This window comes from Bactrocera tryoni, chromosome 2 (assembly GCF_016617805.1).
Source record: "Bactrocera tryoni isolate S06 chromosome 2, CSIRO_BtryS06_freeze2, whole genome shotgun sequence".
Taxonomy (NCBI): Eukaryota; Metazoa; Arthropoda; class Insecta; order Diptera; family Tephritidae; genus Bactrocera; species Bactrocera tryoni.
In genome coordinates, this window is record NC_052500.1 from 10,710,905 (window position 1) to 10,733,202 (window position 22,298).

The window sequence follows — 22,298 nt, forward strand, 5'->3', positions numbered from 1 at the left end:
AGAATGATATACGCGAATGAGCCGAATGATATAAAAATATGTTAAGTGAAAATATTTACAAATAATACACTCAAAATCAAATATGACCCGGACTAATCCGTAAAAAAAATTTAAAAATTTTCTTGGCTTGCTACAAATTTTTTTATGTGTAAACTGACGTTGAGCAATACCAAAAGATCCGTCAGGATCGAAAAGGACCCCTCCGAGCCCTTCGATACCAGAAAAGGAGACTCCCTTTCGTGCGACTTCTTCAATCTACTATTGGAGAAAATAACTCCATCTTCTATAAAAGTGTACAGCTGCTGACGTACGCGAATGATATTTATATCATTGGCCTTAACAACCGCGCCGTTAGTTCTGCTTTCTCCAGTATGCATAAAGAAGCAAAGCAAATGGGTCTAGCCGTGAATGAGAGCAGGATTAAATAACTCCTGTCATCAAACAAACAGTCGTCGCACTCGGGACTAGGCTCCAACGTCATTGTTGACAGTCATAACTTCGAAGTCGTAGATAATTTCGCCTATCTTGGAATCAGTATTAATAGCAACAATGTTCTCGAAATCCAACGCAGGATAACTTTTGCCAACAGGTGCTACTTTGGACTGAGTAGGCAATTGAGAATTAAAGACCTCTCAACGAACAAAAACCAAACTCTACAAGTTAATCATCATCACTATGGTGCTATATGGTACAGAGACACGGACGATGAAAACATCAGATGACTTGACGTTACGAGTTTTCGAGAGGAAGGTTCTGCGGAAGATTTATGGCCATTTGCGCATTGGAACGGCGAATGCCGCATGAGGTATACGACGGCATTGACTAGTTCAGCGAATTAAAAACAGCGGCTACGCTGGCTAGGTTTTGATAGGTCGGACGAAAACTCTCCAGCTCTGAAAGTAGCTGTACCCGACGGGGGAAGCAGAGGAAAGGGAAGGCCTCCACTCCGTTGGAAAGATTAGGTAGAGAAGGACCTGGCTTCGTTTGGAATCTCCAATCGGCGCCACATTGCGAAAGGAAAAAACGACTGGCGCGATGTTATTAACTCAGTTGTAACCATGTAAACGGTGTCTATGCGAGTAAAGAAGAAGAAGTTGGCCATGATTAATGGTTATAGTTATAATGTTTTGGTTGGACACCACTAATTGGAAACAGTGTTTCCCGTAAAGTTGGTTCGATCAGCTGATATATGGTTATGGATATGACACCTATGTATAATTGAACCTTTATCTTTATAATAGAGCTAAATATTTGGTGATAGCAATAAATTATTATATATGCGTTTTATTTCATCTTGAAAACCACATGTCCCAAAATAAACACCCTTTAAACTTTTCAATATTTCACTTAAGGTTTTTTAAGAATTTTGCACACACAGCCATAAAACTAAATACAAATACATGCATCACATACATAACTATGAGTGGATAGAGATCTATTCAAAGCGCACGCTTGCTCTCAATTTTACCTGATCTGAATTTCCGCTAAAACGCCGTGGAAGCTGAAACAGTAACACCCACAAATGCATTCAACTGACAACAACCAAGGAAAAATACATACATACATATGTAAACTAAATACTACAGCAGAGGCGTGAGCTACCATACGCGACGTATGTATGTAGATACTAAAGGTCAACTAGAGATGTGGGTAAGGTTTGACTTTTGCAAATATTTTGCTAGCATTTTCATGCGCTTAGACGCTTATTTGTCATGATTAAATCCATTACCAGGGATAATCGCATTAAAATGTAACAACGAAAGGTCGGTCTATTGAACAACATTCAAATAAATAAAGGAATAACTTGCATGTTGGGGTTGCTCATGCCACGGTGGGCTTTCCACCTCCGCCCACCTACAAAACAAGCAGCAAATATTTTAATATACATACATACATATTTTAGTTATTATTTTTTTGTCTTGATGCTTGTGTTTGGTGTTCGACAGTAGCGCAGACACAGTTTCTCTTCCAGGTGAAAAGAATTCTTCCTTCATGTAGCGCAACGAATGTGATTAACCCTTCTGAGTGTTTGCGCGGGTGTGCATGCGCGGCTAGTTCGCACTATTTCTTAACAAACAGTTAGCACAACCACACCATAAATATCTACATTTATTTGTACATGCATTCGTTTATATACACTTATAGTGGATGGCACCATGGCGAAAGACACTTTTAATTGCTGGCATTATATGTTTGTGGGTCAAGATTTACCTTTGCCTATTCATCGGCCCAACCGTCACGTTGTGTGTCCAGTTGGTTTTTATTGGAAATATCAGTCAGTGGGAAATTCATGCATGCATTTATGTTACATACATGTGGAAAGTGGAAATATCTTTTATGCCATTTAGTAACAATTTACCACAGGCATCTTTAAGTTCATATGCAAATGTGCACGCACACATATACTCCCGCATATGAGTGAGTTTCGAAGTACTTGTCAATTTTTGTCGGTGTTCCCCAATTTAGCAGCATATGTTTCGTAGCCATATTCAGGTGTAGGTAGGTACGCAGATATATGCGAATGTACATATGGATATGTGGGTGTTGATCGAGCTGGTCACAAAGGTTTGAAATCATGGCTGGTTGGCCTTAAGATATGATAAATTAAGCGGTTTGTTGGCTTTTGTATGAGTTTTAGGCGCTTTGTTATAACGAAGAACTGTGTTCACAACAACAAAAGTTACATACATACGATACGCAAAGTTTTTAATGGTACTGAATACGCTGTGTTTGGCTCAGAGATTTTTTGAGACTTCCTAACTTTCAGTGGGATATTCCAACTCTGACCATAAATGGAATTAAATCTGGACTTCCACGCAGCCAATCATCATCGCAGCAACGTACCAAGAATATTGATTTTAAGAATCGTCTATTATCAATCAAAAATGTCGATTTCTGGCTTGAAATTTATATTTATGCAGTCGAAATATACCATATGTTAATAAATGATAATAAACTTAAAGATCTATCTCTTTAAAAAAAACTTAAAAAATCCTTTAACAGTGAAAATTGTCTCATCTGCATAAAGGATATTTCATGGCCGTTAAACGCATGCCACTGAAGAAGCCGCTTACATCTGTGGCGCTTAATTTGCTTCAAGCGGGTCGTCAGAAGATTACCAGTTGACCGACGCTATGCTTTCCTGTAGAGATTATCTATGTTCTAAAGGGATTTCTGCGAATGCGTTAGCGGACTGGTTTTATACCCTGAACAGTGTATATTACGATGGTACGATGTTTATAACACGCAAAAGGAAACATAAGAGATCTTATAAAGTTTTTTTTAAAGGAATTTTACGTGGGTTGTTGCTTAGGATACAACCTGAACGGTCTGAATCAAGTTCTTATATGGAAAACTTTTTTATTTGACGAGATATCTTCAACCAATTAAGCGTTGATATTGTCCAAGGCTACGGTGCAATCTTCGAAGAAAGAAAAGTCGACCAACTCTTTTTCCGACTTCAACAGTAGACATTTGGGAAAAACAATCAAAAGTGCGATAAGCAAACATTCTCGAAATATTAAGTTGTTTAAGAGGCTCCTAAATTTCACCTCAACCTTTTCACACTTACATATGTATGTATGTGTGTAAGTAAAGCAATTATCCCAATACGACATATTTAGCTCATTCCATTGTTAAAAAGCGAAGGCAAACACTGAACTGAGTACTATACTTTTGCATATTTTAAGACGCTGCATACAAATTATAGTAAATAATAACGGCATGTTTTTTTGTGAGTTGGAAAATTAATAAAATCATAATAACGCTTGATTCAAAATTTAAAAATATCAGGATTTTCTAAATACAATATTAACAGAAATAACTATCATTTGTTAAAAGTTCAATATTAAACGCTTTTTGCATACATATAAAACCAATGTATATTTATTGTACTTACTTTGAGATGAAATGTACCTTCAAATTGTTTTTGAATTCAATAAGGTTTGAAAACGATGTTATCCATTCATAGGTTAACTGTGCTGACAAGATGAGCCTCTGTATATAACACATAAGGCTCTAAGGACACATGAAAAAGCTTTAAGAATTTAATAAACACTGAAAATTTTAAACAATAGCACACTGCACTTCAAACACATTAAAGAGCTTTAAGAATTTAATAAGCACTGAAAATTTTAAACACTAGTACACTGCACTTCAAACTATATGCATACATACGTATGTATGTATGTATGCTTGTTGAAATTTCACTTCCTCCGTGTTTATGCATGCATCCTACATGTTTATGCATGTCTCCGGTAGGCATAGCCCAAATTTGAATGCAAGCTACATATACATATAAGCAATCAAAAGGTGCCACAATAAATTATATTTACTTTATGATTGTAAACACAGCTTAATATTTACTTTACAAATGATATTCTCTTATTTTAAGACTTCCAAACACTCAACAATGTCAAACACCAGAGGAATATCGAAATTTTTATTTCACACATTACACTATATTGCTGCGCTTACTTTTTAGCACTTTCCATATTATATTGAACTTGTTTTATGTGTTTTAAGTGGTTATTTTTACCAATTCACGCAAAATTTTACAAAACAAAACAATCATTGCACAGAACAGTCGCAGCTTTTACTAACTTCTTTTGCAAACTGTCAAAAGTGAAGGAGGAGGAAGCAAAAATACGAAATCCTTCATTCTACACTGAGCTTCAAATTGTTGTTAGTGTATGCCTGTTGCTTTGAATTTCACTTCCTCCAACTTTATGCTCATACACATGCATACAAATATTTTAATGCAAGCTATTTAAATATTGAAAATATGACATAATAACTAATACAGTTTTATACACTTTTTACTTTTAATAAGTACAAAATGATCTAATATTACACCATTGCAAATGAAATGTGCTTATTTAAAGCCATTCACACACTTCAAAATCTTGCATCCGCAAAGGGAGAGCATTGTTCATTCAACACATTTTATACACAAAATTATAATTTATTTTATTAAACGTATGCATTTGCTGTTCAAAAATCACATTGTATTTATTTAAATGATTTTCTATTAAATCGTTTATGCAAATTATACAAATTGAAATTAATCACTCCACTTAACGATCAAAGCTTTTCTAACCTCTTTGACAAACTGTCAAAAATGGAGAAAGAGGAAAATGTCAAAATGGAGAGAGAGAAAAACCACATTCTATATTCACAAAAGCTTGAACGTTTGTTTGTTAAAGAGTTAAGTTATTTTTATTAAAACAATATACATATGAATTAAAGTAATAAAATACAAAAATGTTTTAAATTCTATTTACGGGCAACGAAACAACCTTGCTTCTTACTAGTGATGCCAGATATTGCCAAATTAGAATTGATTATTTTAAATCAGAGTATTTCACGGCACTTGCTAATATTTTTTTTATAGATTTGTTATAAAACTTACATTCTGGCAGCATCACATACCCAGATGAGCAGCGAACAGCAGACGTGACGTGAAGTGTAATTTTGTGCAATTATTACGCACACATATTTCATTTTCATAAATTTTTTAATTAATAATTACAAAACGGCTTGTGCTAAGTTAACGAAAAACCCATTTATTAGAAACAACGAACTTTTGTGAGTGATAAATCTTAAACTTCCTTAGTAAAATGTCTGAGAACAAACAAAATGACAAAAAGGAATTGGATGAGCTGCTTGACAGTAAGTCCAATGTGCACGCCCATAACAACATGGGTCTACTATATTATATAATGTGAATGAAAGTTAATACTTCTCTAACGCTATGTGCATATTTATAGATGCCCTGCAAGATTTCGATAAGAAAAGTTCATCTGCTAGTACGGTAGATGCAGATAATAGTTTGACCACAAATGGATCAGCCGCCGGTAGTGCCGCAGATGCCGGAACTGCAGCCGATCCAGATGCATTTTTTATGTAAGCATAGTAGTTATATAAAAAAATGTATATTTTACTTTTTATTCAATGCAGTGAACAGGCAAATGTATTAGCTGAACGCATGCAGACACTTTTTGGTGGTCCCAACACCCCGAGTGGTGAGTTACCACCAATGCCGCAAGATCCGGATCAAATTTTAGCCGGCTTCAAGAAAATGGCCGAGGCAGCGGCTATGACCTTACAAGGGGAAAATCCAGCAACTGATGAAGATGTGGCCAAATATTCAGATAGCATAGCACAAGCTCTAAAGGTGTGTGTACGATGAAGTTAGTGTGTTTTTGCTATTCAAATAAGCACCTGACACCTATGTGGCTAATGTACTAAAAATTCATCTGGTTCTTTTTTGTTTTTGTAGGGCTTACAAGAAGGTTCAGAAAATCTCAGCGCACCTGTTTCGGAGAATGATGTTGCTAACATGTTTAGCGGACTTAATTTAGAAAATGTTAGTATTGCTACAACTTTTACATAAAAGAAAGATTTCACAAGAATTTATTAAATTGCACAGCCCGGTGAAGGTGACAATAACATGTTCCTGCCATTTATGGAAGGCATGATGCAAAGTTTGCTGAGTGCTGAGATCTTGTTACCAAGCATAAAGGAGTTGGTGGAAAAGTATCCAAAATACTTTGAACAACATGGCGACAAAATTAGTGCAGAAGATAGGGAACGGTATGCTTTCAGTCTATAATTATTCTTATAAATTGGTACAACTGTACGTAAAATATTTTAGATATGAGAAACAATTGGAGCTCTATAAAGTCCTTGAGAAACAATTGGAAGCAGAGAAACCAGACGATTCTGCAACAGTTAAGCGTGAAAAGTTCAAGGCTGTATTAGATCATATGCGCAGATTGCAAGAATTCGGAAACCCGCCTCAAGAAATTTTGGCCGAAACAGCTGGTGATCTCCCTATGTTAGACCCCAACTTAGCTGGTGCAGCAGGTGCTGGAGCGAATCCCCAGTGTCCTATGATGTAATCTGTAGATTACAGTGTATACATTGAGTTGAAAACACATTTTAGAATGTGACAAGGTAGCAACTCTGATATCTAATATTAGTATTTAGAAATTTGTTTTACAATATCATTTTAGTTATCGTTTTTTGCGCAAAGACATAATTCTTTGTATTCTATGTTCATTTCATATTAATTTGTTGAAATCATTTTGGGTGTGTAATATGAAATACCACAACATTTGTTTTAATGTTTTTGAATGAAAAATTAACTCGTAATTAATAAACAAAAAAAGTTTTGATAACAAAGAAATCTTTAAACTTTTGAATAAACCGGAGATTTACATTTTATATATTTATTTAAATATTTTTTCAACAAAATTTTAACTGTTAAAAAAACAGGTTACAAGAAGAAACGGCGACGAGAAGCCTCCATAGCGTGTCGTTTGTTTGTAATTATCCACGAATAGTCACCTGTTTTACTGTCGAACAAACCTTCCTGTAATGAACGTAATTTCAAAGTGAAACGTGGTCCCATCTCACGTAAGTTTACCCTTTTGCCCTCTTTTGTGAATTCATAACGGTGGTGACGGAAAAATATGTAATCACGTTGATTGTGGAAAGTGACTGCACGTCGCCCTTTAAACTCAGGGTCGTGGTGGAAAAGTGCACCCAGCATACGGCCAACGGTTAAACCAAGTCTTGTAGTAAAGTTTGTCAGTATTACTTCTGGTCGGTGTTTTGTTATCTCTTTGTGATCACGCTTGATATCTGAAGTTAGTTGCACATTGGACAATTTAAAATGTGCCGTTGGACCGTTGGGAAGATGTATTACAAGTAATCCGTTTGGTTTGCGGCGATCTTCGTTAATAATTACTACATCTGTGTATTCTTCGCGAATAGCACTTTTACATATATTTTTAACCGATGATCTATTTCGTATTTTTACTAATGCATTTGGGAATATACGACTTAATTCAAGTCCAAACTTTCGAGTTTTCGTTACGGGATTATCGGCAAAAGTAATCAACACTTTTGGCTCATAACTACGTTCAAAGTAAGAACTAAAGTCGTCCATTTGTAGTTCCCTACGTAGCTCTTCATTATCAGAATCTTCCAAGTTAGCTACTGTTGTCTGATCTTTTTCACGCAAACTTTCTATTGTGTGACCGGGATTTGCAGGTAAGCCAGCTTTACGACGTGCACGTCTTTCTTGCATTTTTTGTTTGTGTTTCTCCTTTTTCATTTTTTTAAACAGTGCCATACGTTGATCTTTGTTCTTCATAAACGCCAAAGGATTGATAACGGGCATGCGAACCTCTGGTTCAGCGTCTTCATCATCGCTCTTCTCGTCACCATCATTGTCATCATCACCGTCTTTGTCCTGTTCATTGTTGTCGTCCTGTGTAGATTTATTTTTACTCTCGTTATCGTCCTCGTTCTCATCCATGCCTGCATCTTCATCTTCACTGCTGTCACTGTCATCCTTAGCGGTAGCTTTAATTGATTTGGATTTTGTTGTCTTTTTGGCATTGCTGGTAGTAGGAAGTTCATTTTCGTCGCTTGAGTCCACGTCTTCCTGCTCTTCTATCGTTTGTGGTTCATCCTCGTCAAAGCTGGAATCACTGTCGGACTCAACAGGCTTATTTTGTGTCTTCTTCTTCATATTTATTTTATATTTTAAGCACTTTATTAAGAGAATTTAATTACAAACTAGCGGCACGTGTGTGAAAATGTAAACTATTTTGTACATCTTCTTCTTCCACTTTGCATATTCACAATAGTTTAGTTATATTTCTAGCACCGCATATTTTCTATCTACTGAGTGGTGCATACCAAAAACAGAAAAAGAATTTGGGCGTTAGTAAAACTCAAAACAGAAACAGAATTAGGTCGTTGTAAAATTAGAAATAGAAACAGTTTGTTATACAATTAACTAAAAAGAGTAATTTTAAGAACGTAGAAATTAAAAAATACAGTTCTTTTAGTATTGTGCAAATAAATGATTTGACATAACTAAAATTATTTAAAAAATAATAAACATTTTAAAATCATAGACCATTATTTCGAATTCTCTTTCTATTTCTGTTATGCAGCTCTCGACGTGACACCGCTCGATTAAAAAAATTAACACTCTATTTACATTAGTAACACAATTATTGTTATAATTTTTTATGTTTTTATTTAATTTTATATACTCAATATATTTTTACAATTCGTCTATGGCATTATTCTTATAATACTTCGATTTATCAAAACACTGGGATAGTCAGAATTATTATCATTTAATAATTTTATTATATAGTATTTTCTTTCGATTGAATTAATTATTGTTCGATTTGTTCTTCGTGATACATTAATACATATATTTTCAATTATTACTATATCCCTAATTATATATGTATATGTCAAGTGTTTATTCAGCACTTTTTTCTTGTCTTTACTTTGATGTTAAAATAAAAAATACACAAAAAAAAAACATTTCACTAAAATTTGTACAGTAAAAAAATAGTTCAACATTTTCAACACAACCATAGTTGTTAATTGTATTAATAATATACATATGAATGTAAATATTTATTATCTTTACGAAAGTCATGGCATCGCCAACAAAAAAATAGTAATTCATTTGTAAATCTAAATATGTATATAGTATATTATAAAAAGTCCACAAACCATTCGAGATAATTAATTAAATATATAAATATAAAGAACGAAATTTTCTTAAGTAAAATTTTGATAAGATTTATATTCAACATATAATGTAGCTTGCATTAAGCAGAAATTGTGTATAATCTAACTAGTGAGATATGCCAAATAATGTGGATGCAACTAGCTATATTTTTCTAAACAAATTTTAAAGCGGCGTAATAACGGTAAAGGAGATTCGGCGCAAAAGCAACGCAACAATTGTCATATGCGGTTTTTTCTAAGAATATGTCATTAAATAACTAGGTTTCTTTCGTGAAGTGAAAAATATAATGAGAAAAAATGTAGAGCAAAAAAATATTAAATATAAATTGCCTTTCAATCACTTAAAAAAGTTCGGTAAATTGAAAAATTTGCTATAAATTTGTTTATATCCACATATGACAATTGTAAAACAATATAGTATATGGTACATATGTATATACAAAATTGTTTGCTAAATCAGTTTACATACATGTAAATATTTACAATTCAGCTTTCATAACGCTTTTCTCATTTCGAGTTTTGTATTATTTTCAATCATGAAATATACGATATATTTGAGCAAACATTTTAGAAGCTTAATACTTAAATAAACAACCATATGTAATATTTACAAATAAATAAAAATAAAAAAATATAAAAATAATACAAATTTTACATTACAGTCATTACAAACGGCTTTGTAAGCTGCATGGTTTTGTTTTAGTTTTCCATATACATATATGACTATTGCACTTATCGTGTATGTATGTATGCGGTAAAAAAGAGTGTTCACTGGTAATTGATTTCTTTTATAAGTTTAAGGAATTGACCGCTTTCGAATTACTTTCATACTCATAATTGAGTACTATTCCTTTAGAATGTATCCAACTAAGTTTCTTTTATCTAAAATATTGTGTTGAAAATTTGTATTTTGTTATTATTTTTACCTTGTATGCATGTTGTGTTTTTGTCATGACTGTAGAATTTTTTTTGTCACTTAAATATCCTCAACCATTTATTTACTAAAAATTATATAGTACAACTACTTCATAGCGTTCAAATTGCTACATTAAACTACGGGTCCATACATAAGTTTGTCTTTTATGATTTTTTGTAGTTTGTGTGTTTGTTATTGATTCGATAAACTCTTTCACTAAATTCTTACAATACTAAAGTCAATATTTGATATAAAAATTTCAGTAAATTACACTTGTTATCAAATGCAGAAGTTGCTCATGAGTCAAATTTTTTGAATACAATAAATCTCCAAACTGTTTTCTATCTAAAAACCAACAAACTATTAACTTAACGATTCGAGTTGTTTTATATTTGATCCATGCTTTTTATATAAAGTAATAGTGCCTTGTTTAATCCATTTCCTTAGCAGTTAAGAACTGACAAATGAACTCAAATACAATTTAGCTAAACAAAAACTAAAAATATATAATAGAAATGCATCTAAAAACTAGTTAAAATATTAAATAACGTTTTAACTAAAACAAAACATAAAAACAAAAATAAAAAAAAATTACATAAAAAAATTAAAAATAAAAATAAAAAAAATAATATAAAAAAAAATATATAAAAATTTAAAAATAAAGAAAATAAAATTAAATAAAAAACTAAAATAAAAAAATATAAAATAATGAAACATAATAATAAATAATTTAATTAAAGAAAAAATTATGACAACTTTAAAATCTTATTTAAATTGTTAAAAACAAAAATAAAAAAAAATGCTAATTAAAAATAATTTGTTCGAAAAAAATAATAAATTAACTAAAGAAATATCTTCCTACCAATAAAAATACAGCAAACGCCAATAGGCGAACTGCACTAACTAAAAAAATTGAGTTTATAGCCAGTGTACACTGCAAAGAATTATTTAAAAAAAAAACAAGGCACCTTAAATTATAAATACTTACGCCGCATGATTGCCCAACACAGCCGCACCACCGCCAACAGCTACTGCACCGGCGCCACCGCCGGCACCGCCACCACCACGCTGGGTGCGCATAAAATTGCGCGCGTTTAAGGGAAATTGTCTGGGATATGTGATTAGCGCTGAGCCGAGTGCCATGCTTAGCGGCGCTTTATGACGTCCGGGTAAACTGACAAACACCGTGCCCACCGCCGCCAAATTGTCCGCCGTCGGTTCAATAGCGATGAGCAATATTTCCGGCGCATGCGTACCGGCGGCTGCATGACGCGCACGTGCACCAGTTAAATTACGCACCGAACGCGCTGATGACGGTGCCGGCTGTGGGCTTTCCATATCCAAAGCGCCAGCTGTGAGGAAGACGCGCGCAAATGGCCGCTTTGCTAAGTGTAACATTTCGACGACATGTTGACGTCGGGCACGTCGCAAGTCGGCCGCTTGCTTCACCTTCCACACAACCACGCATACAGCCAGGAAGAGGAAGAAGCATGAAAAGAAGACGGAAAAGAACACAAACAAGTCGATATGTAGTTGATCTTGTCGAAAAACTACCGAACCATAACTGTGCTCCGGTCCGGCTCCCGCGCGTAATGCTATGAAGAATCGTGTAGCACTTAAATTATGAGCATTCTGCGGCAATGTTAACACTAAACGATTCTTTAGGCCAAAAAGCCGCAACAGTGTGTTGCATTGATTCAGCGTGACATGTGTACTCAAATCCTTGGCATGTTTATCCTTCACATGGAAACTATGCCCGCCGTGACTCTTGCAGTCTTGTATGTGTGGCACATAGAAGCTATTGCGTTTGTCGTGCATCACCAGTTTGCTGGCAGTTATATTGTCGGTGCGTGGCATTGCTATGTGCAACGGATGATTACGCTTACTTTTGGGTACCCAATTGTAGCGATTATCCAGGAAGATTTCATGGAAGCCCGTCGTTTCGTTGGTCTCCACAATGAAGGAGTCATCTTGTGGTGACATGAACACATCCAATTCGCCTTGCGTAACATCGATTATGATGCGAATGTCGACGTTCATAAAACGTGGTTGTATAACAAAAAATACCGTTTGACCTGGTCGAAGCGCCGCTGGTTTAGATTTGCACTCCTCTGTGGTAGAAAAAATATGGGGGGAAAAAATACGAATAACGAATAATCAGCACATGTTCGTTATATTAGAGAACACGAGTTAACAATTCTCAACAATCGAAAAATGGGATTATAGGCTATAAGTTTAGGTCGTATACCCTAAGGTAGTTTTGGAGAAAGAAGGTCCAGGGATATTTTGGGAAACAAAGGAAAGAAAGAATAAATGTTAATTTCGGTTACGCCGAAACTATAATATAAAATAAAAAAAAATTTTCATACAAGGACTTGATGTTGTTGTTGTTAAAACGGGTACCTAATCCCCGTTAGGTTGGTAAGGATTAGATAAGCTGTTATTGACATCATCCTCAGGAAACGTGCTGTCGGACCAAAGGCAGAAGAGTGTCAGATGAGTAAGGTTAGCAGGGCATGCAAGGAGGTGGCTAATGTCATGCGGATGTGTCTCCGTCATTGCACGCTGGACATATTTTTTATATGTCAGGGTCTATTCTGGATAAGTAGGAGTTTAACTTGCTACAGTATCCAGAACGAAGCTGCGCAAGGCTCACTCTGGTTTCTCGCGGCAACTCGAGCTCTTCTTCTTCAATGACTGGTGGCTCCAAGTACGCCATTCACTAAGAGGGAGACGACGAAGGTGTTAGCGGCTCCACTGTGAATGACGGTCAGTCTTTTCGGAAGTTAGTTGCGTCCGAAGTCTGGTCGACGCATTGTTTTATGTAGTTGGGGAAAGATCTTTTGATGCTCCTAGAAGGATCAGGAGCAGTTTCTTTCACAGAAACCATCCCTGCAGGAACTGCTTGGAGGGGAGTTCATTATGCTCCTTAACTGGGAGCATACGGGCCTCACTATGCAGGTGTTCGATGGGGAACATCAAGAGGCATCCTGTCGTAGTCCGAAGGGCCTGTACTTTGGCGCTAATCGCGGTCGTATGAGGAGTGAAGAAGCACAGACTGTCGAAAGTCACACCTAAAATTTTAGGGTTGTTGACAGTCGAAATCTTAACGCCATACAACGACTTTACTTGGATAACAAAGCATTAAACTTCGTGAAGAACTTGATTGTCGGCGGTTCAACAGTTTCTTGGGGAGAAAGGGGCGTGTGTCTTGGGAACTGAAGGACTAGTTCAGGTATATACATACTGATAGATATGGCCGAATCGGCTCAGCTTGTCACGCTTATTATTTTTCTAGGTATATATACTTTATGGGTCTTCAACGTTTTAACTAATACTGAGTTCTACTTACCTATTGGCTTGGCATCGAAGCACATTCGCGATTCCACAGTTATTTGCTTGTAGCACTGATGACCATCGATAGGGTTGCCCGCATACGAGTCTCGACATTTTGAACATTGCACACTCCAGCAGAGTTGGGCGGAGTTTTTGCCACCACCCGCCGTACAAGTTGCGTCACTCTCTGTATTATTGCCACAATTACATTTCTCACCAGTTACCGGATCGCACACGTTGCCATGTCCATGGCACTGACATGGCCGACAAGCTTTATGATGATCTTCACTACCACGAAAATAACCAACGATGCATGTGTCGCAGCGATCACCCGCAGTGCTATTCGCACAACGCAGACAAGTTGCATTGCTCTCGGGGCCTTCCTGCAATACTTCTTCCAGTTCGGCGCGTGTCATATTGAAGTGAGCCGGATCGGAGTCTTGTGCCAAACAAACATCGGAGTGACCGTTGCAGTATCCCAGACATGGCACACATTCGTGACCCTCCTTCGGATTGCCAACAAATAATGGTTTACACTTTTCGCATTGAGCACCCTTGGTATTGTTGTGACACTCCAGACACACATCCAGCCGATCAGGTCCTCCACAGTTCGAATGACCATTACACAAACATTGTATACTGCAATTGGCGCCAACATAACCAAAGTCACAGGTGCAATTGTCCGGCTTGATGCATTTGCCGCGCACACAACCCTGACTGCAAACGGGCTGGCATGTGCCATTCTCATCGCGATAACCCTCACCGCACTGACAGGTGTAGCCGACATCTGTGTCGATACAGCGCTCAGAAATCGGATTGCAGTTGTGGTGGCCATTCGTACATTCATTCTCAGCCGGACATTTCACATAATGCCAAGAGACCACGTCGGCTGGCGTAAGCTGTGAGTCATTACGTCGCGAGGTATAGATAAGATCACACGTTGAACCGGATGGGTATTCCTGTTTGTTCTCAAGTGAACCCTCTGTACAGATGCCATCACCGTTGAATCCATCGCGTGCACACCAACCGCAATGCGCATGCTCCAAGCAAGTGGAACAATGATCGTAGACGTGACAGGGTTCTGGACAATGTGAGGTTTCATTCATCTCCAATACCAGACCACAAACGCCACCAGCGCAGAGCAGCGGTTGTGATTGTGGTGAAATACAGCTATTCAACATCGTTGACCATTTGCAGTCCTTCGGATTTTCGTCGTAGTTGTTCAGACAAGTGCTGCAGTTTTTATAGATGTGACATGGCATCGGACATTCACCGATAATGCGATATTGATTTTGCTCTACCAGCTCTTTGGTAATACACTCGATTGTACCCAACTCACTCTGCGCCCATTCGCAATTCTCATTCATCACACACGCCTCACAGTGCAAGGTATGACATTGCGGTTGCGGACAGAGATTTAGCAGACCGACACTGATCTCCTTATTACACCATGTGCTATGACGTTCACAGTCCACACCAGCCGGTACACAACGCCCCTTGATGCCACACTCGTCGCACCACTGACACACCGGCGTCGTCTCCACATGTGTCGGCCAGGAGGCCAGACAGGCGCTGCATGTGCTAAAGCTGGAACAATTGCGTCGCGACATCCATGCATCATCGCATGCCGCGCCATTGTTGTAGACTAAAGTACCATTGCGATGTTCACAAACAGCGGAGTCGCCTTCGGAGAAACAGTACGAGGCGGAACTATAGGTGCCGGAAACCGTACAATAACTGCAGCCTTTATGTGTGCGACACAAATATTTATTGGCACTCCACAATTGGCAAATATCATCGGGTAAATTGATACGTGTCACGTGACTCTGTGACGCGCTACCGTCCCAACCGCCAATTACATAGATCGCTTTGCTATCATGATCTATGGAGATCGCCTCGGCGTATGTCGAATGCGGCAATCTGCCGACCACGTGCACCTCTTCCGTCAAGCGTATCCATTGATTGCAATCATAGATGTAAGCAATCAGCACATCGCTGGCATCATAAGGATGTGTGCGTCCACCATAGATGATCATGTAGTTTTCCGTAGTGGCAGCCGAGTGAAAGTAACGCGCACGCGGCAGTAGGACATCAGGACGCGACATCTCTTTGAATGTCGGCAGCTCAGTCCAAGTCATCTTTTGCAAGTTCAGCGCGTACAGTTTGTTCTGTGGCTCAACGGAGTAACCGCCAAAAACATAGAGTATATGCGAATCTGCGCTGTATACTGTGCTGTGACCGTAAAGCACGGGCATGCGTACGCCCAACGCCAACAACTGCTCCCAGCGGAAAGTCTCCAAATTGAATTCCCACAACTCCAGCTGGCGCGATTTATTGCGTGTCATGCCGCCAATCAGTATCAATGACTCACGTTCATTGTACCTAATTTGGGTCAATGTGTGACCGGCCAGTGCCGGTGGTTTCTCGCGTCGCTGCAACAGCTCAATTTCGCTCCAGCGTTGATTTTGTATGGAGAATTGCCAGAAATCGTCGAGTATGAGTTGTGAGGTGCGCTCTTCTTGTTCACCGCGTATGCTTATGCCGCCGTAAATGAAAATTATTTGTTTCTTCAAGTAGATTTCCGAGGCATGAAAATAACGACCCAACGGCATTTTGTCGTCCGGTGTCGATTCGACAGTCACCTGCATCCATGTGCCATTCTTCGCATCGAATTGCCGGAAATCATTGAGCGGACCATGTGATGGCGAATAACCGCCAAACATCCAGAGAGAGCCGCGTCTATCGGCATTTACCGAATGCCCGAAACGCGGTATGGTTTTACGTAGATGTTCATAGGTGTCACTCAGCAGTAGCGTATTGAATAGATCTGTAACGACCAGATGATTTGGCTTGATGAGCGTGCCACAATCGGCGCCCGCATAGCTGCTATTGCAAATACAGCGGCCATAGTCAGTGTCGCAGTAGCCTTGCATGCGTTTGGCATTGCAATTCTTCGGGCATATTTCGATCTCGCAACGTGCGCCCACATAACCGGCGGGACAGACGCAACGTTGCTGCTCGTCACAGATGTGCGGATGCAGACAGGAGCGCGCAGCGCAATTCTTCACTGTGTACAATGCATTAAAACCGAATTTCTGACGATCGCCACCCTGTTTATAGTAAACGGTGACGTGACTTGAGCGCGCTTCCACGATGTGTGTGGCCGTATATGGCGAGCACACAACCGATATTAATTGGTTTTGCTGCGTCGCACCAGTCAAATCGGGCAAGCTATCGTATATGTAAACAGCATTCTCATCACAGTCCATCGCCAGACTAGGCCATTCGAACTCCAACTGGAGTAGCGACTTCTCGGCTTGTAGAGTTTTCGGCGATAGTATCCATAAGCATTCACGCACTTCCAAACTCGCGCCCCAAGGATTTTTATATGACTGATACGAACCGATACCACTTCGTCCGATATTCGTTAGCATGCCACGCGACTCGCATTGGAAGTAGCATTGGCCGCCATCGCGTGGATCACCATAATAACCGTTAGCGCACTGATCACACTTCAAACCCACTGTGTTGTCCTTGCAATAACACTCGCCGGTACCGACATTGCAAATACCCAAATCCTGATTGCCATGGCCATTGCATTCACAGGGATGGCAACCGTCGGCCGATGTAGCATTGCCATAGCTGCCTTGACGACAACGCTCACAACGCTCGCCCTCGGTCCACGCTTGGCATTGATCACATTTGCCCACACGTTCCACACACGTCGAATGATTGTTACAGCCGCAATTGATCGAACAGTCTGTGCCAGTCCAACCCAGTTCGCATTTGCACACATAGTCAGATGAACCCGAGCAATAACCGTGCACACAATTCTCGTAACAAGTGCGCACGCACGACAACCGACCATCACCCACGTAACCGCGTCGACAATGGCAATTATACGAGCCATGCGTATTCGTGCATTTGGCTTCCTTGTGACAATCATGCAGACCCAGGCCACACTCATCGACGTCGGGACATTGCGCATACGCCCATTCCGCATCATGCTGCGTGGGACTATTCAATGCTAGCGAACAGTTGCCAAACGGACGACTAAAGTCGCCTTGCATGCACACACCTTCGATAGGATTGTCGCGGTCAAAGCACCAACCGCAGCTGAGTGTGCGCAGACAAGAAGTACAATTGGTGTACAAAGTGCAGGATTTACACTGCGTAGCAGGTAGTTTCTGAGGTAGTGTCGGTTGTTGTTGCAGCGTAGTAGTAGTGGTATCATGCCCAAGCTGAGTATAATCGGCAATGCGCTGCGTTTCGTTCAAAACAATTTGATCCAACCACTCACGACACATGCCGAACTGGTATTCGCTGGTATAAACGGCAAAACTGAAGCACTGCGATGTCGCCTCGCACCATACGCAACGGCCGCGTTCGTTTAAGCATTGATCGCATGAAGTGCGCAAGCGGCAGGGTATCGGACACATCGAAGTATTGCGCACACCATGTTCGGATTTGCCGAAACGTGCACAACGTGCCTCCTCCGTCCACCATTCGCACAGGCCAGACGTCACGCATTCATTGCAGGAAACGTAGTTGGAACAGTTGGCGCACTGGCTCGGTTGTGTGATGAGATATTCCCAGTAGCCATCATTGTTGGCAAGCGCTGAGCTATCAGCTAGCGTGCAAGTCTCAGTCTCGTTTACAGTTTTTTCGACACATTTTGCAGTCAGGCCGCACCAACCACAGGCCGAATCGGTTAGGCAATGCAGACAATTGTCGTATTGCGTGCAATTTCCGGAGTAGTAGGGTTCAAGGTACTCGAAGGTGAAAGCATTTAGATTGCCGTGGAATATGTGATACAATTCCATTTTCGTTTTTTGATAGGCGTTATGCAAAGTGGATAGACCGACACGACGTCGTGCTTGAAAATCGATGAGAAACGGTTGGTCTGTGCTGGGTATCTCAACCGGACCGCAGTATGATTGATTTGTAGAACGATTAGTCAATTCCTTAAGTGAGTCTAAGCTTTTGCCCAAACCTGCGCGAAGGAATGCTGAGGAATAACTGGTGCAGACCTAAAACATAAACAAATTTATAAAAAGAAAATTATTTATAACGGTTTAATATATAAATAGTTATAATTAAAGTAACCTGTATCTCGGAGGGTTCCTCCCAAGTTTTTTGAGGACGCACAAAGCCTACCAAACGTGCCAACATTTCGCCCTCCAGCTTCTGTTCGTACTGCGTTGCAGGCGCGGGCGAGCCAAAGTCCACCATCGTCGCATTTACGATAGCCACAAAGTCGGGCATCGTCAAATTGACCGGATGATGGTATTTTATGTATGTAAGACCGGGCCGCTTATCATTGCTGGTACATTGGGAGGGTTGTCGTATTTCGGTGCCCTTTTCGCCCCACCAACCAGGACTGCGTGATGGTGTATCTTCGCCGCAAATGCCATAGTTATCATCACGATGATGACATTTAGCATTTTGAACGCACCAAGTGCACTCATTAAGTCCCAACTTGCTGGCGACCGAGAAATAATGATCGGTGTCGGTGTGCCACTGTGTGCCATGCACCAAACATGAATGGCAATCCCCAAGCGATGGACAGATGCCGGGACAGCGAGTAGTCTGCAAATTTGTGGTACAATTAGCGCCAATAGTGCGTCCGTAGCAGCTACTGTCGGCCGAACACCAACCACACTCGGGATTCGATAGGCAAGCTGTGTGTGAGGTATGCAAACGACATGACATCTCCGGATTGTAGCCATGATTTTGTAGACGTAGTACTTGTGGCAGTTCGTAGGCAAAGAGATCGGCGTTAACGTTGCCATGATAACCTCCAACAATCAATAATGTATTGTTCCGCCTCAGTGCAGCTGCGTGGGCAAATACCCCTTGTTTTTTTGGATACAGACTTTCTTCCGCCGATACAACTTGATTGATCCATATATGACAACTGAGATGATACCAATACATTTGATTGTCATAGCAGATTTCGTCCTTATTGTGACGGTGTGTGTAGCCACCGAAGACCATCATATAATTGCCGGAGATCGTCGCGGAATGGAAGGCGCGTTCGTGTGGAATGTTTGTGTCACGTAAGGCAGTGCGGGGGTATAGTATTTCTGTCCAATGCAATTTATCTAATTGGAATGCAAAAATTCTATCTGAAAGCTTGGAGAAACGCGCCAAACTTGACATGATGCCACCAAAAACAATTAAGGAATTTGTTGCACTATAGTAGACGGTGCTGTGCGCAGCTAGACGCACATCTAAAGATTTACCACCACGCGGATGCACGAACTCCCACTGACCATCGTCATCCTCATCAGCGCCATTAAATATACCATCATCGTTTTCATAGGCCGAACTCGTTGATTCATCATCACCAACTGGGTGTTCAAAGAACTTGGTTTTGGTATAAATAGGCAAACGTAAACGGTATATTCTGAAACAAAAGTATATATAAGACTTTTTTCTAACTATTCAAAAATAAAATAAATATATAATACTTCGATGAAAATTCGCCCGTCTCGAGACTACCACCAAATAAATACAAGTATTCGCCAGCTAATGTTATTGTGTGGCGCGCCACTTTAGGTGGCTTCAGCTTTGAATTTCGTGCCCATTGCTTCCACTTGCCGCCACTTTCTGTGCTATTATAAAACCACAAATCGTTGAAGAAACTACCGTTTCCATTCTTGCCTCCAAATATCACGAAACCACCTGGTTGTAATATGAAAAATGTTCTTAACTACATTATCACATGATTAATTATATTTTTATATACCGGGCACACGATCTGCTGCGTGTCCGTATCGACCTGCGGGTTTATTATCTGTAACCTCTTCTAAAATATCTTCAAAATACTCAGGTATTTGTTCGTTTGTGGTGTTGTCATTAACATCTGCAATCAACTGTGAAGAGCGTGTGCGCCGTTGATGTAAATTAGACTCTGCTAACGTATATAAAATATTTCGGAAGAATGATACATCGCTACGCAATCCCCAAAGTTTTGCTTCGTCTTCACTTTTATGCTGCAAAACTGCCTTGAGTAAAGTGGCATTTATTTTCTGTGAATAATTGTGATCTTGTAACAAAAGCCCCCACTCATCAACCCATTGACTGCTGCTAAAGCGATAAATCTGTAAGAAAGCAAAGTTACATTGGTTGGATAAAAACATACACATTTTACTTACTTGCAATGAATTGATAACATTATTTAAGTCATAACCTCCGAAAACATAAAGAGCATCATGTTCTTCGAGATAAACGGCAGTATGCGCTGCACGCGGTGTCATACCCTCTGCGTCGGTGGCCAGCCAACGCCAATTTCCGCCTTGAGGATTTATATATAAATCACATAAGCGTCCGCTGAAGCCCTGTATTTAGAAAGAAAATTTTGTAATAAGGTATTTAAAAAACAAATTGAGCATTAAAACTTCCAATAGTTTTATATTTAAGCTAAAGTTTTACATACCTTTTCACAATGGCAAATACCTTTGACGCATTTACCACGCCCTTGCGACTCACCGCACTTATTTGGACATGCCTCACTTTCACAATCAGGCAGGACCCACTCTCCATGACAGACGCATTGGTGCCCCACACATTTCCCATGATTATGGCAATTATTCAAGCAATTTGATATGTAATATGAAGCCCGAAAACCATCGAGCACATAATTTGTGTCACTGTACATAAGTATAAGCATCTGTATATGTATATTGACAGAAAAAAGAAACATATTCTTTTATGTGAAAAGATGACTGAAAATTTTAAAATTCTTACACTTCCACTTCTCGCAACCAAGCGCTGGGGTTGGGTACGACCACTGAAACTGCCTAGTAGCGTGGAATTAAATGAGTCCCCATCATACACATAAATGTAATCATAAGCGCACTCGGTGCCCATGCTATGGAAAGTGAGTGTTATAAATTGACTATCATTGCGTGCCTTTATTAACCACTCGCAATGCGAATCCTGCGTATAGTTAAAACCAGCAGGACCGTCACTTATTTCACCGTACGGTTCAGTGAACACTTTACGACTACGATCGCATGGAGCATGATGTTGTAAATGCTGGACTGTAGGTAATAATGTGATGCGATCAGCCCGTGTTTCCCAACGTTGATTTGGACAAACACAGAGCAAAAATGCTAAACATGTTAATGTGCGTAATCGTACGAATCTTGCTATTCTTAGTTTTAACATTTTGTGTAAATATGAATACTAATTACACATAAATTAAGTTGCTGGTACTCAAAATATTCAAAGCCATTTCACATGGATATTGAGCGCCTGAACGCTATTCCATCAATACAGTTAATAACACTAATTAACACATTGACTTTTATATTGCACTATTATTAAATTTTTGCACTTTTTTACACTTTTTCCACAGAAAGAATTTTTTCGCTAAACATTTATTTTTTCATATATGAAAGGCTAATGAAAATTTCCACAGACGTCAAAACAACTTTTGAAGTTGTTGACATTTCAATTGTAACCTGCA

The 22,298-nt window shown here is 39.2% G+C and overlaps 3 protein-coding genes across 4 annotated transcripts; 1 reads left to right on the top strand and 2 right to left on the bottom strand.

The window, feature by feature from the left end:
• The first annotated feature begins 5,430 nt into the window (after positions 1-5,430).
• On the top strand, positions 5,431-7,189 carry LOC120768442 (peroxisomal biogenesis factor 19). Its single transcript, XM_040095130.1, has 6 exons — positions 5,431-5,670; positions 5,769-5,904; positions 5,959-6,175; positions 6,281-6,367; positions 6,431-6,594; positions 6,656-7,189. Exons 1-6 carry the CDS (start codon positions 5,619-5,621, stop codon positions 6,900-6,902), a joined length of 903 nt encoding a protein of 300 aa, XP_039951064.1. The 5' UTR covers positions 5,431-5,618; the 3' UTR covers positions 6,903-7,189.
• A 27-nt stretch (positions 7,190-7,216) lies between these two features.
• Positions 7,217-8,623, bottom strand: LOC120768441 (probable ribosome production factor 1). The gene has a single exon (XM_040095129.1). It carries the CDS (start codon positions 8,540-8,542, stop codon positions 7,280-7,282), a length of 1,263 nt encoding a protein of 420 aa, XP_039951063.1. The 5' UTR covers positions 8,543-8,623; the 3' UTR covers positions 7,217-7,279.
• Positions 8,624-11,301: 2,678 nt separating this feature from the next.
• On the bottom strand, positions 11,302-22,110 carry LOC120768971 (multiple epidermal growth factor-like domains protein 8). Of its 2 annotated transcripts, XM_040095767.1 has the most exons (8): positions 21,575-22,110; positions 21,264-21,497; positions 20,983-21,165; positions 20,574-20,928; positions 20,296-20,509; positions 18,929-20,231; positions 13,839-18,852; positions 11,302-12,597 (listed from the first exon to the last, which is right to left on the bottom strand). In XM_040095767.1, the coding sequence occupies exons 1-8, from the start codon at positions 21,995-21,997 to the stop codon at positions 11,471-11,473; spliced, it is 8,853 nt and encodes a 2,950-aa protein (XP_039951701.1). In that variant the 5' UTR covers positions 21,998-22,110; the 3' UTR covers positions 11,302-11,470. The 2 variants fall into 2 exon arrangements, with proteins under 2 accessions (XP_039951701.1, XP_039951702.1); XM_040095768.1 differs by lacking the exon at positions 21,575-22,110 and having other exon boundaries at positions 21,317-21,461.
• Positions 22,111-22,298: the final 188 nt, after the last annotated feature.

Bases quoted from the DNA above. Each gene is read 5' to 3' on its own strand.
- LOC120768442 (XM_040095130.1), top strand. From the start codon at position 5,619: ATGTCTGAGAACAAACAAAATGACAAAAAGGAATTGGATGAGCTGCTT. The intron at 5,905-5,958 runs GTAAGCATAGTA...TATTCAATGCAG, and splicing joins GATCCAGATGCATTTTTTAT to TGAACAGGCAAATGTATTAG. The intron at 6,368-6,430 runs GTTAGTATTGCT...TAAATTGCACAG, and splicing joins GCGGACTTAATTTAGAAAAT to CCCGGTGAAGGTGACAATAA.
- LOC120768441 (XM_040095129.1), bottom strand. From the start codon at position 8,542: ATGAAGAAGAAGACACAAAATAAGCCTGTTGAGTCCGACAGTGATTCC.
- LOC120768971 (XM_040095767.1), bottom strand. From the start codon at position 21,997: ATGTTAAAACTAAGAATAGCAAGATTCGTACGATTACGCACATTAACA. The intron at 20,232-20,295 runs GTATTATATATT...CTTTTGTTTCAG, and splicing joins ACGGGCGAATTTTCATCGAA to AATATACCGTTTACGTTTGC. The intron at 12,598-13,838 runs GTAAGTAGAACT...TTTCTACCACAG, and splicing joins CTTCGATGCCAAGCCAATAG to AGGAGTGCAAATCTAAACCA.